Here is a 14,890-nt window from a genome sequence, read left to right on the forward strand (position 1 = left end):
GCCCGACACCAGCAGAGACTTCAGCTATTTTTATGCCCTGGACAAAATTTAGAGTAACCCAGATGACCTAAATCGGTTGTGTTTCTGACTGAAAAGTAAGACTTCAAAAGAAACCTCCCCTTCCTCGAGCCCAGAGCCGCTGTTAAGAGAATAGAATCTTCTGACCTGTCTGTCTGTCCTTCCTGCCCTCAAACCCGTCTCCCCAGGCCTGCAGGCTCCCCAGGAAGAGCCCAAGGTCAGCTCTGTTTTCCGGGACCCCCTGAGCTGGCCCATCCCGTCCACATGGCCTCCTGGGCCTCCTGGCTGCCATCACCTCCCCCAGTCCCTCCCTGAAGCCGCTCTCTCCTGGGTGGCCCCCATCCCACCATGTCTAAAGGCTGCTTTCCTCTCGGTCCAGCTGTAAAAGCCCCTTGTCCTCCTCTGACCCCACACAGACCAGCCCGCCGGTCTCGCCCTTTCCCCCAACCCAGGAGTCCCTGTCCCTGGTTCATCTGCCCCGCTGGATGGTGAGCAGTTCCAGGTCAGGGAATGAACGATGTGGGGTGGGAAGGGAAGGCTGCAGCGGTCCACTTCTTAGGCCCCCTGTGTTCCAGGGGCCCAGAGGGAGGCTCCAGCCCCTTCTTCCCAAGGGCTCCTGGTCCCCTGGAGAGTGGCTCAGTGTCCAGCATCCACGCGTCCTTGGGCGGGTGCATCTCTGCTGGCCTGGGCGTGGCTTCCATGTCACAGCATGTCTCCATCAGAGGCCACCCATGTTTTTGCTTTGCTGTGGGACTTGCTCCCCCAGGGACCCGGAGGCAGATGGGCTGGGCCTGTCTGGCTGGTCTTGCCGGTCACAGAGGCTGAGGGACCCACTTCAGACCTAAAACAAGACCCAGGTCCCCACGGCCTGTGCAGGCCCACAGCAGAACCACAGAATTGATTACCTATCGATTCTCACCCCGAGGGCTTCCTCCCACCCAAAAATCTCAGTACTGCCAAAAGGAGGCCCAAGCCTTCATTTCTGAGGTATTTTTAGACAGTTCTCATTACTGACTTCTTTCAGAGCTGTTTCCATAAATGGCTCTGCACTCACAATTACCGGTCTGGGCCTCAGACGGCTTCAGACCGCAAATTAAAAGGGAACACCCGCGCGCTCTACCACATCAAGCCCGCCAAGGCCGAAAATAGGTCCAAGGAGATGTGAGCAAGAAAGACAGGATTTCTCCAGTTCAAACCGGGGGAAAGAGCTGCACTGTGGGCGTTGTTCAGAAAGATCTGGTCTTGGTGACACAGAAAGATCTGGTCTTGGTGACACATCCCTCTCTCCCATGGGGATGGGCTCCCATGAGGAGGTGGGCTGGGTGTGCCCCCTGCCCTGTGCCTCACCTCCGACAGCCCCCACCAGGAGGCAGGGAGTGGGCACGTTCTCTGGAAAGGCCTTCAGGGCAACCCTGAATAGATGGGGAAACTGGGGCCCCGAAGGGGTAGAGACTTGCCAGGGGTCATGTGCCAGGTTAGGGGCCCTTCATGTGGACTTTCAGACTGATGTAAAATGAGTGGCCCTAGAGATCCTCTGGGTGGCAATACCGGGATGAGGGATCAAGGTTCTGTCAACAGGTGCCCCAAGAATGCCTGCTGAAGCCCCCTTCCTCCCTGCAGAGACTCGGGATCTCACAGGAGGACCCAGGGAGATGCTGCACCCTTTGTTGGCTTCCGAAAAGACAGGGAGGCTGGCCCCGCTTTGCTCCACCTGGTCCCAGCCCTGCCTCCCACTGAATTCCTCTTTCCTTCACGCAGAGGCTGGAGTGCACAGCGGGCTGGGGGGTGTCATGAAGAGTCTCAGGTTGTTCATAGTTCTCTTGAGAGGAGGAAAAAGAGGGCTAATGCCCCTGAATCTATAGGCAAAAAGTGACTAGAATCCCAAGAGGAACACACACAGTGAAGCCTGGGGGCTCTAACCATGGAAGATGCCTTGGAGAAGAGATACTTGTCTAGAAAACATATTTGAAAGTAGTGGAAGAATTTTGACAAGCAGAAATGGAGCACAGTGTACTAGACAAAGGCACAGAGGTGGGAAATAATGTGCCAGCTCCCATTTTGAACTGTGTCAGGCACCGTATTGGGCACATTATACACACCATTTCTGCTCATGCTCACCCAGGCAGCCAGCTCCTGGAACTTTGCTCTTTACCACTTGGCTGCAGGTCCCTAAGCAAATGATGGGATAGAGGTATAGGTACACACAGCAGGCTCTTCCCTCATCATACTGACAGCCATTCCGAGCAGGTGTTTGCTACCTTCTTGGTTGCCTTCCCTATTTACCCATTCTACTATGACACAGGCATTATTATCCCAATTATAAAAGTGAGGAAACCGAGATGCAGAGATTTTAAGTAACTTGTCAATAACTCACAGCTCTCGAGTGGTGGACAGAGGATTAAAACCCAGTCCTATTCCAGAGTAATTTACCATCCTGGTGGCCAGACAGGGTTTCAGAGAAAAGGGACCCACCTCCTACTCTTGGGAAGAGAAATACCTTTGGAAACAGACCACCAGCAAAATGAAAAGTCAACCTGTGGAATGAGAGAAAATATTTGCAAACCACATACCTGATAATATCCAAAATACATAAAGAATTCACACAACTCAATAGCAAAAAATAAAAATAAAAAATAAAAAATAAAAAATTTTTAAATTTAAAAAAGGGTAGAGGAACTGAATAGAATTTTTCCAAAGAAGACATACAAATAGCCAAAAGGTACATGAAAAGGTGATCAGCACCACTAATTATCAGGGAAATGCAAGTCAAAACCAAAATGAGATATCGCCTCATACTTCCTAGAATGGTTATCATCAAAAAGACAAGATAACAAGCGTTGGCAAGGAAAAAAGGGAACCTTGTGTACTATTGGTGGGAATGGAAACTGGTGCAGCCATTATGGAAATCATTATGGAGGTTCCTTTAAAAAATTAAAGATAGAACTACAGTATGATCCAGCAATCCCACTTGTGGGTATTATCCAAAGGAAACGAAAACAGGATATCAAAGAGATACTTCTCCACCTCACCCCATGTTCATTGTAGCATTATTCACAATAACCAAAACAACCTAAGTGTCCATTGATGAATAAATGGATACAATAGAATATGACTCAGACATGAGAAAGAAGCAAATCTTGCCATTTGTGACAACACAGATGGACTTGAGGGCATTATGCTAAGTGAAATAAGCCAAACAAAGGTAAATACAACATAGAATCACCTATATCTGGAATCTCAAAAAAAAGAAAAAAAATCAAAGTCTTCATAGAAACAGAGAAGAAAGTGGTTGCCAAGGGCTGGGGTGTGAGGGAAATAAGAAGAGGTTGGTAACAGGGTGCAAACTTTCAACTATCAGCTGAATAAGTTCTGAGGATCTAAGTAAGGTAAAACATGGTGACTGTAGGTGATAACACTGTGTTTGTATAATTGAAATTTGCTAAGAGAGTAGAACTTAAATACTCTCACATACACAAAAGAGAATAAATATGTGAGGTGATGGATGTGTTAATTGACTCATTGGGGGAAATCCCTCCACAATGTATACATATATCAAATCATCATGATGTACACTTTAAATATCCTATAATTGTAAATGTCAACTATACCTCCATCAAGCTGAAATAATTAATTAGCTTTTTAAAAAGAAAAATACCTTTGGGCATGTGGTCACTCTAATAGTAAGTTTTTAAGATGGATAAAGAATTTACTGTTAAATAAAACACAAAGTAGCAAAACGGTGGGCATTTATGTCCCACTCTGTAGAAAAATAATAAAATGTTAGCATCTATAGTGATAAAATACCAGGGCCGGTTGTGGGGGGTTACATCAAAGAATTAACACGCTGGTTTTCTCTGAAGTAGAGGGAGGCTTACTAGGGAGGCTTACTAGGGAGGCTTACTAGGGAGGCTTACTTCCAAATTATGTTTCTAAATATATGGTCTGAATTTTCTATAATAAAATTCTCTAATAAATCTATGAGTTTTTTACAATGAACATGTTTTAGTTCTATAAATCCCAAAATATCGATTTTCTTTAAAAGAGATTCTCGGTTTTCAACATACATTCAGTACAGTCCGATTCAGTAGCACTTACTGGACCTAATGATGAGCCAGGCCTCAGGGTGGTGGAGAGGCAGAGACCGTGCAGGTGGGGAAACGATCTGCTGTGTGGCCTTGGGAAAATCACCTAACTTCTCTGAGCCTCACTCTCCTCTTTAAAACAAAGATTGACAGTAACTGTGAGATGCAATGTCAGAATAGACGTGGATATAGTCTGGGCATATAGTCATCACTAGGTGTCATTTCACACGACCCCTGAGCAGACCCACAGGTAAGAACTGTGACAGTCTCCATTTTATAGAAGAGGAAACTGAGGTTCTAAGAGGTGAATTGGAAAGTCCAGATCACACTGAGAGTAGGTGGAGGAGTCAAGATGCAAATTCTGTCTGTCTGCGTCCCAGATCCGAGCCCCCACCCCGGTCCTGTCTGTTCACCCACTGTTTGTCCCCTACTAGTTTCCAGATGGGGGAATGGCAATGTCTAGACCACTTGACGATCATCTTTATGACTTCTGTATGTGCTATTTGTCTCTCCCACTAGGTCAGCTCTATGACGGCAGGGACTTTGCTCTGTTCACTGTCATATCCCAGAAGCTAGAACTGTGCCTGGCACAGAGCAGGTACCACATGACTATTTGTTAAATAAATTAATGAAAAAATGAAAGAAGCCCTTAGTAAAGAATCAAAGACAGTGACTCTTGGAGTAAGTGTCAGTCACCCCTTCAAGGTTACGGGGCTGAGCAGGACTTGGGCCAGGTCCCTCACTGGGTCCTGACTCTCCCAAACCCAACATCCTCAGCTCGTTAACACTCCAGTCCTTGGCTGCCTGAGACCCCGAGAATAAATTAGTCTGGTGCAGGGAAAAGTCAGGACATAAGTGAAGATGGCTCCATTCATTTCTGACTGGACTTCTGCCTGCATGGCTGTTCCTGCCTCAGTGTCTTGATCTGGAAGATGGGCACCTGCCGCTCTGCTGACATGTGGAGAAGAATTTAGGAGGAACAAACAGAGTTGGTCCTTCCTGCCCCTTTCCTCCCTCCAGAGGGGCTGGGCCAGCCAGAGGTACAGCCAGCCAGTCACACCTGCCTCGGGTGAGGGGATGGCATGGTGTTGTCAGAAGGTGCTGGGGGCCCCTCATTTTTCTGACACTGCAGACTGGATGAGAAACCAGAGGCCCAGAGAAGGGAGCGCGGCATGATTTGGGACATGGAGGAATCGATGGCAGGCCAGACAGGACAAGAACCTGGGTGTTGCCTCCCAGCTCAGGGCTCTCCCCTCCCTGAGCACAGACGACACCAGGGGCAGGCTCTGTCTGCTCCACGTGGGTATTGGCCCCTATAACTGTGTCCTGGCCAAGGGCAGTCAAGATTCTACAAGGCTGAGAGTGATAGGCCAGCAGGGTCTCTGGCACTCACCACAGAACCTTGACCCATATGCCAGAAGCCTGAGAGAGGCCCACAGCCTCTGGGTCCCACTGATGATCAGGTACTGGGCCGGCACCAGGCCTGGCTTCTCTAGAGGCAGATGAGGCCAATAGGAGAGGTGGAGCTAGAGGCAATAGGTGTGGGAGCCTGGGCGTGGGTGCTGACAGCACAGCGACTCTGCTATTAGACTCCATGGTGGTTTAGGGACCTTAACCTTCATGGGCCTGGGGCCAGGGCCTCCAAATGAGGAAAGAATCCTGCTAGGTGTCTAATCCCCCACATCAGCCTAGATAATTACTAGTTAAAACCACTCTCACTGACAGCTCTACTAGTACAATTAGTATGTCAGAATAAAGAAGGCCCTTCTGACAGCTGGCTGGGCCCATCCACAATTGGGCTTCCACTGAACAAGGACCTGCTTGTTGATCCCACAGAGTCAGAGGCCTTAGGTCTTAATGAAACACTCAGATGGCAGAGGAAGAAGCTGGGGTTTGGAATCCACAGCCTGGATGATGCCATTGACATGTTGTGTGGCCATGGGCTGGCCATTTAACCTCCCTGAGCCCATGAAATGAGGCTGGTAAAATAGCTTCACATGGTGCTGCATATGAAATGAGAACTTTTATAAGGATATAGAATTTTGAATGCTGGTTTTTATTCTATAAATAGGTGGAAACACCTTTGGTTGGCTTTTAAAATCTGTGTCTAGGTTTCACATGTATATAAGACATGTGGGGACATTCCCATCACATCCACACCAAGGCTAGGCAGCATCTGGGAGAGACCAGAGTCAGCAGTGACCAGGGCCAAATTCACCCTAAAAGAGGGGCTGACTTTCCACTCATCCCATCTATCAACCAATCACACAACAATTCTGAGGATACACTGATAACTAGGAGCCCCATTTTACAAGGAGGGACCTGAGGCTTAAAACGGCAAGGGACTTGCCTAAGATCACACAGCAGAGTCAGAATGGGACCTGAGCTTGATTCACAGAAGCAGCTCCCACTAGGGCTGTGCACACCTTGACCCAAGGGATGCTGAGGGAAGCAGGACATGGGCTGGGCGGTGACTCACTCTAATAAATGGCTCCCATGGGGCATTCTCTGGGTGACTGCATCCACAGTTCTTCTTGGTCTTGAGCCCTGGGTCAGCTTGTCCCAAGGACAGAGCTCCAGCCTCAGTTCCACATATGGTCTCTTCTGTCCAGAGTCTCTACCCTACCCTCTAATTCTGGAAGGTGGAATCCAGAATCCACCAACTGGAGTCCTTGCTGGCACTGGGCTCCCAGCAGAGGTTAATAGCTGCTTCTTGCTGCTCACTCCCCAATCTCAGCCCGCCACCAGTTCTGGGTTAGGAGGGACAGAGGCCTCCTTGGCTGTCCCCAACTCCTGCCTTTGCATAGGAAGCAAATGGCTGAGGACCCCACAATACCTGCTGCTGCTCCACGTCCCCTGGGTTTCTCTGCCTAAATCGCTCTGAAAGCTCCCTCCACCCTGAAAGCCCATCCTCTTGACTAAATGACCGGGGCCCATCCTGGCTCAGTCACGTAGAGGTTGAGCTATCCTGAGTGTGACATGGCCTCTCTGAGCCTTGTTGTCCTCATCTGGGAGATGGTAATGAACATTATGATTGTTAACTGGGTTGTCGGGAGGATTGAGAGTGATGCTGTAGGTGAAGGGAGCCTGGTGGCCTTGGCAAGGGTCCTCTCCCTGCTCTCAGCCCCAAGCTCTCTCCACCCCAGGCTGAGTTGTAGTTCTTGGGTCCCCAGGTCCCAAGCCCAGACCCATGCCCCTCGCTGGCCACGGACAGGAGGCAGAGCAGATGGGGAAACAAATATTCATGACTATAGATTAAAGAGAGATTAGTGATGGAAAAAGATATCTTTGAGAATTTTAAGGGTAAGTGGCTCCACGATTTGGAGTGAAATTTGCAGAAAGGAAAAGCTGGGCTTTGCCTGGAAGAACAATGAGGGTCCGAGATACCCACAAGGTCACTCCACAGGCCTGGACACTCAGTGCATTTCAAGCTATGTTCTGGGTGCTGGGCATGGGTGACAAGACCAGGGACTGCCCCACTGAGCTGTCTGCTCCTTCTCTGCCTGCTCCCCTGACAGCCACACCTCCACCTACAGGCTCCCAGGCTCTAGTTATTGTGGACTCAGGACATCTGGGTTATCCTCTCAGCTCTGGTCATTTTGGTGATGTGACCAGGGTTTTCCATGCTGAACTTTGCCCCTCTCTTAAGTACTGACCTTATCACAATGACAATATCACAGCCTCTGTTTACTCATCCATCTCCCCAGGACCGGACTGTCTTCCTGGCACTGCCCAGGTCCACCCGATATTACATGATCCCTACTCTTGGGTGTGTTTGGGAGCGGGGTGACTGTACACACCCCTGGGACTCACATTCCTGCGTCTGTCCCTCCCCACACACAGCTCACCGAACCCACACCCCTCAGACCTGGTCGCCCTGACCTGGCCACCCTGACCTGGCCGCTCTAACCTGGCAGTAACCACTCCCCTGTGGGGCCCTGTCCACCACACAGCCCAAGGTTATGCAATCTCCCCTGCAGCCCGTGTTCCTCCCCGAGGGTGCCCGTCCTCGCACGGGCACGGCAGGGTCACCGACGCCCATCCCCGGAGCCCGCGCTCACCCATGTTGACGAAGCTCATGACCAGGTCGGCGCGGCCCAGGAGCCGCTCCCGGGAGCCGCCATCCTCGTCGTCGTCGCCGGCCATGGCATGGTAGAGGTCCAGCATGAAGAGCGGCGCCGACAAAGGCAGCCGGGCGCCGGCAGGAGGTGCGCGGGGCCGGGGCCGCCCAGGCAGCCCGAGCACCGCTAGGATCTCGTGCTGCAGGTCGCGGCGCTCGCGCGGGCCCAGGCGGCGCTGCGGGCAGCCGGGCGGGGGGCGCGGGCCGGGACCGCCGCCGCTCAGCGCGCACAGCGCCAGGCCCAGGAGCCAGAGAGGCCCGGGGCGCGCGGCCATGGCGGGCTGGACCGGACCGGCGCTCACCGAGCGCTCATCCGCTCCGCCGCCGGCCCGGGGTCCTGGATCCCCGACGGCGAGCTATACGTCGGGCTCCGGGACGGCGGGACCTGACGGGAGTCGTCCGCGGCCGCAGCGCGGTGCCTAGAGCGCCCCGCACGCCGCACCTGTCTTGGCAATGGGTCGGGTGGCTGTGACCGCCAGCGCCTCGGGGCAGAGGCTACTCCGGGGACTGGGGGCCGTCGGGTAATTTGTATGTCGCCGCCGTGCCTTCCAGTCCGGCTGCTGGCGAGGTCTGCTCAGTCTGGGAGACAGACGAGCTCTCGTCCGCGCTCACGAAGGCGCTGACTTGCAAGCGCCGGCTCAGCCCCACAGGCTGTCTGCGCCCGGCGCCCCCGCCGCAGCCGCCCTAGGTCCAGCGCCGGGCCTTTAGGTCCCGCCCCCCAAGGGCCTAACCAATGGGGACGCGGGGGCGGGGCCAACGCCGCGGAGCCCACTTCCCGGGCGAAGAGTTCTGAATTGCGATTGATGCCGCAGGCAGCCGCTCCAAGGAGATTCAACTAGCTCTGGGAGAGGGTGGGCAGGTCCAGTGAGGGATCCCAAGCCCAGCCGTCAGGGTCATCAGAGTCGTCCTGGGCTGGCGTCGCAGCCGCTGGCCATGCCGTCGGGCGGGCATGGGGCCTCGGTCTGGGGACTCCGGAGTAGCGGCTTAGTCCAGGGAAAGCAGGAACCTACCCTCCCGCGGGGAGTGTCCTTGAGCGCCCTCGCCCTGGCGGGGATCCTGAGTCTCGGTCCGGCCAGTGAGTGACCTGGCAGCCCCAGGACCCGGAACAAGGCCTCAGTCCCGTATGGAAGGGCCTCGTGGGGCCGGATCGGAGATTGGGGCCCCTTTCTCTGCCGGCAGTAGCGGAGCCCAGGTCCTCCGCCATCGCAGCTCCTGGACGGCCTCCCCGAGCCTTCCCCGCTGTCCCCTTGCGTACACTGCTGGGGGCTTCGCCTTCCCTGACGCCAGCTCAGATGCTGCTCTCCTAGCGCCCATCAACCTGGCTCCTGCGTGCTCTTGGCCAGCGCCACAGGCGGGGGGCGTTCCAGCGGCTGCGGGGGCACTGCGGGCTGTCGCTGTGCTCCCTACGGACTCCACCGCTGATCCAGCGTTGCGAGAGACGTGCACCAAGGAGCAGTGGCGCCCTTATCGAGCTCCAGGGAACCGCCTTTGAGCATCATAATAGCAAAGGTCCTCGGCGTCTTCCACCCTTGCCGACACTAAGTATTATTGTTAAATACAGAAATAAATAAATCTTTGCCAATGTGACAGGTAAAAACAACTGTTGTAATGTGTACGTGGAACGGGGTGGGAGGCGGACTACCAACTTCTCTCTTCTTGAAACACTCCCCTCCCTTAACTCCTAGAATACCTCTCTCCTGCTTCTCCTCCTTACTGCTTCCCGCCCACTTCTTAAACACTGAACTTCCTCTGGGTTCTGTCCTCAGTCCTGTTCTCCCTCTTAGACTTTCAACCTGATGATGAGCTCATCCGAGACTTCGGTGCCATCATAGGCCATGCTTGACTCCCAAATATATCCCAGCACAGACCCTACTCCTGGAGGTCAGAAGTTATAGCCAATCACTGATTAGACACGGTCAAAGCCAGAAGTCTGAGAGCCAGTGCAGGTCCCTCCCTCCTGATGGCAGTTTGGTCTACTGACGACCTTCTAATGCTTCTTGAGTCCTGGATTCTCTCCACGCTCTCCTACACTGGGTACTTCAGGCAGCATCTCCTCCACCCTGGACACTGTAAGGGGCTTCTAACTGGTCTCCTTGGTTCTCATCTTATTCCCCATTCCTCCCGCAGTCCTCACACCCCGACTGCACTTCTCAGTAAAAATTTGTACCTGCAAATGGCTCAAAATCCTTCCATGGCCTTTCTCTGGTAACAGCAGAATTTCCCAAACTGAGGTTTCCAAGAAGTTTCCTACGAAAAAGATTTTGGTAAATCCTATACACTACATTTCCCCCAGGAGAGCCCTAATGCAATTGTCATTGAGCTCTGGGAAGTCCTGAAGTAAAGAAACCTGCTTAGCTTTAACTTGATGTCTTCCTAACACATTTGACCATAATTGCCAGGATGGTGAAGACCACATCTTGGGGACCAGGAGAGTACTATGTGATCAAATGCCCAGCACTCAGTAGTCTGACATCTGTCACCTGGTCCTTGCTGCTGGCCTCTCTTCACAGTCTTATCTAGCCACTAATGGAGTACATTTTGCTCCAGTCACATGGGACTACCTGGGGCTCCCTCACCTGTCCTGCTGTTGACACTTCTGTTAATTGGCACATGTGGTTTCCTTTACTGAGAATGTCCAAATCTCCTTTGCCCACCTGGTCCAGTATTACTTCTCTTTGAGATGCAGCTGAAGCAACAATTTGTCTGCCCATTGCCCTCTCCACCTTCATGGGTAGATGCATCTCTCCCCCTCCCAACTCACTCATTTTATCAAACTGAAGGACATTTATTTGTTCACATGTTTGCTCACTCCACTCTCTCCACTGTGAACTTCTTGAGCAGACACTGTCATCCAAATTTACTTTGGATCCCAATGTCGGGCTTGCATTTAGGGTTTTAATAAATATTTGCTGAATTTGCTAGTCTCTGAGAAAAGGGTAGCCTCTAACCTTCATGAATCCTTCTATTAAGAATAGTTCAGTCTATGGCCATGCTACCTTGAACAAGCCGGATCCCATCTGATCTCGGAAGCTAAGCAGGATCGGGCCTGGTTAGTACTTGGATGGGAGACCACCTAGGAAGACAACATGCTGTAGGCGTAAAAAAATAAAAAAAGGATTGTAAGCTGACAAAGTCTTTGCAGTGAGGTCAACCAAGGGTTGCCTCACCTAAATATATGTATATTTTTATATATATATATATATATATACATTCCTTTTTTTTTAAAGGAATAGTTCATTATTGCATGGGAGGCAATGAACAGAAGCTTGAAGCTGTGTTGGCGTGTGGGGGCCAGTGGCCGGCCAGTCTCACTCTCTAGCTATATGACTGGTTTTCTTGCACACCAGCCACAAATGCAAATCCACAAGTTTTTATTACTGAAACCACAAGATTAAATTCATGATCACTAAGACCTACTCTATACTGAATAGAAAAAAGAAACAGCAGTTTAAAGGAGTGGAGAGAACAGTTTTCCATAAGAAACATGCTACAGGAATGAAAATTATCCAACATTATTATTGACACCTTTAACCTTTGCATTTTGTGATCTGAAGACCTGTTTAATCCTATCACAGGATCCCATCCTGAGTTCCTATGTCATGATCATGTCAAAAGCAGAGGCCGCCATGAGGTGGGTATACAATAATGCCTCATTAAATGACTGCTGAAGAACCTAAAGGGTGCCTCACTCGCTTTCCTGGCTGGCTGCATCTAGGATGCTGGGAAAATCCAGCTCATCATGTTCCCAAGGTATGCTTACATGGCAGGAAGAAAAAAAGAAACGTAATGACATGGTCCTGTCTTTATGGGTAATCTCCAGGCAATGGGTCATGTCACTTCCTATTAATGAACTAAATACTCCAATTAAAATTCAGAGATTGACAGATGAGTTCAGGGGGGATGCAAGAACAAATGACGAGCTATCTATAAGAGATTCACTATAATATAAAAATATGGTTTGAAATTAAGTGGATAGAAAAAAGATATATCATGAAAATAAAAGTATAAGAAGGCTGGAGTGGCTATATTAATATCAGGTAAACTAGTCTTCAAGATAAAGGGTATTAGCAGAGATAGTGAAAAAAGTCTCACTTCATCAGAATCGATCCTGCTGAAATAGGAGGGCACTATGCAGCTCAACATGAAAGCCCAGGCTACACTAAATATTGATGTGTATGGTTAAAAATTCTCACATGTATTTGGGATTCAGTGGAAGTGGATATCTTGAAAGGTTTCCACATGAAATTAAATCCATTTTGTGACCCATACTAGAGACACCAATGGATGCGCTGAAGTTGGGGGGTGGGGGGTAGGAGTGGGGAAACCTTTCCAAGTGAAGCTTACACTGTGCCAAATCTGGATCTAACCAATTTTGGTAAATTCTTTTTGACCAATATAGAATCTTGGCAACAGTTTGTTTAAACATACAGAACAAGGAGTCACCCTCTGACAAGCTGAGATCCAGGCTCTTTCAGATTTTCTTCCTCCCCTAGAAGGCACACATAGGTAAAGGTTCCAATGGCTTTGCCCTCCGTGCAACCCAGGTCTCACCCCTCACCTTCTGGTCATCCATGAAGTTCATTACAAGGCTGAGGTCCCAGTGCACACTGGCTGGTCCTTGGCCAACTGCAGCTCCACCTAATACAACCAGTCCACTAAGGCCTGCAAAATGTCCACGAACTGGCCTGAAAACAGCAGGGTCTCCGACTTGTGCTGCCTGAGAAAAATACACAAATCTCGCCCTTTTGTTTGAATGGCCCAACTGAAGGGAAATATTGCTTGAACTTTACATAGAGAGGGACCTCTGTGTTAGAATGGTTAGAAATACAGTTAAAAGTTGTGCTGACACTAAAAACACAGGCAACAAAAGAGAAAAAACACATCAATTGGACTTATGGACTTTATCACAATCTAAAACTTTTGCGCATCAAAGGATGCTATGGACAGATTAAAAAAGCAACTCACATAGTAAGAGAAAATATTTGCAAATCACATATTTTATAATATCCAGAATATATAAAGAACTCCTACAACTCAACAACAAGAAAATAAATAATCAACTTAGGAATGGGCAAAGGACTTAAGCAAACATTTCTCCAAAGAATTTATATGGATAGCCAATAAGCAGTCAAAAAGATGCTCAACATTACAAATAATTAGGGAAATGCAAATCAAAACCACAATGAGGTACCCCTTTACATCTATTAGGATGGTTGTTATTCAAAGAAGGAGGAGGAGGAGGAGGAAGAGGAAGAGGAAGAAGAAGAAGAAGAAGAAGAAGAAGAAGAAGAAGAAGAAGAAGAAGAAGAAGAAGAAGAAGAAGAAGAAGAAGAAGAAGAAAATAGCAAGTGTTGAAGAGGATGTAGAGAAATCGAAACCCTTATGCATTGCTGGTGGGAATATAAAATGTTACAGGTGATATGGAAAACAGTATGGTGGCTCTTCAAAAAGTTAAACATAGAATTATCATATGATCCAGCAGTTCCACTCCTGGGTGTATACCTGAAATAATTAAAAGCATGGAATCAAATAGATAATTGTACACTCATGTTCACAGCAGCATTATTCACAATAGCCAGAAGGTAAAAGCAATATTAATATTAATCATAGATGAATGAATAAGCAAAGTATGAGATATACGTACAATTAAATATTATTCAGCCCTAAAAAGGAAGGAAATCCTGACACATCCTAAGACATGGATGAACCTTAAAGATATGCTAAAGGAGCCAGACACAAAAGGACAAATATTGTATGGTTTCATGTACATGGGATACCTAGAGTAGTCAAATTCAGAGACAGAAAGTAGTTGCCAGGGGCTAGGGGTACCAGGAGTGAAGAGTTATTTTTTTAAAGAGTATAGCATTTCAGTTTGGGATGACGAAAAGTTCTAGTGATGGATAGTGGCGATGGTTGCACAACAATGTGAATATACTTAATGCCACTGATCTATACATCAAAAAAATGATTACAATGCTATGGCCATGCCACCCCGAATGTGCCTGATCTCATCTGATCTCAGAAGCTAAGCAGGGTCAGGCCTGTTTAGTACTTGGATGGGAGACCACCTAGGAATACCAGGTGCTGTAGATGTTAAAAAAAAAAATGGTTAAAGTGGTAATTTTTGTTATGTATATTTTATCACAGTAAAAAAAAAAGTTCCCAAGAGTAATGTCTACACATTTTTACTCAAACCACACTCTAGAATGGATTAAACAGAGTGCAGGGAACAGGTATAGAGTATCTCTGACATCTTACAGTCCAATGGCTGACTGTCCACACACACACCCCCTAATGACAGAAAGTCTGCACTGATTAACTTATGCACCCCTGCAGAAGAGGGCGATGATTGAGTTAAGACAGCAGTTAAGAGCACAGGCTCTGAAGTCAGACAGACAGGAGCTCTTATCGAAGCTCCGCACCAGCTATGTGACACTTAACTTCTCTCAGACTCTGACTTCTCGTGTGTAAGATGGGATCCTAATTGTACCAATGTAATGTGCTGTCTTAATGGCATGACATCTGCCCTTCATTTGCCTCAGGGATAAGGGCATGGAGTCCCAGGGTCTCCAGCTCCACCACTCGCTGGCTGTGGGACACTCTGAACCTCTCTTCCTCTTCCTTAGAACAGGCACAAATGACACCTGCTTCCCTTGGTTACCGAGCAACT

The 14,890-nt window shown here is 49.2% G+C and overlaps 1 protein-coding gene and 2 pseudogenes across 1 annotated transcript in view; 2 read left to right on the forward strand and 1 right to left on the reverse strand.

Moving 5' to 3' along the window:
- The window catches only part of BMP8B (bone morphogenetic protein 8b), a 20,915-nt gene extending 11,948 nt beyond the window's left edge, over window positions 1–8,967 (reverse strand). Inside the window, exons 1-2 of the mRNA XM_039876726.1 lie at window positions 8,079–8,967; window positions 5,494–5,626 (exon numbers count right to left, since the gene is read on the reverse strand). Of these exons, the coding sequence (XP_039732660.1) occupies window positions 5,494–5,626; window positions 8,079–8,495 (550 nt within the window). The 5' untranslated portion in view covers window positions 8,496–8,967. The remainder of the gene's footprint in view (window positions 1–5,493; window positions 5,627–8,078) is intronic.
- A 2,232-nt stretch (window positions 8,968–11,199) lies between these two features.
- On the forward strand, window positions 11,200–11,318 carry LOC120614053 (uncharacterized; annotated as a pseudogene).
- A 2,876-nt stretch (window positions 11,319–14,194) lies between these two features.
- Window positions 14,195–14,313, forward strand: LOC120614059 (uncharacterized; annotated as a pseudogene).
- Window positions 14,314–14,890: the final 577 nt, after the last annotated feature.

The sequence above is a fragment of the Pteropus medius genome, unplaced genomic scaffold (genome assembly GCF_902729225.1).
Source record: "Pteropus medius unplaced genomic scaffold, Ma_sr-lr_union100, whole genome shotgun sequence".
NCBI lineage: Eukaryota > Metazoa > Chordata > Mammalia > Chiroptera > Pteropodidae > Pteropus > Pteropus medius.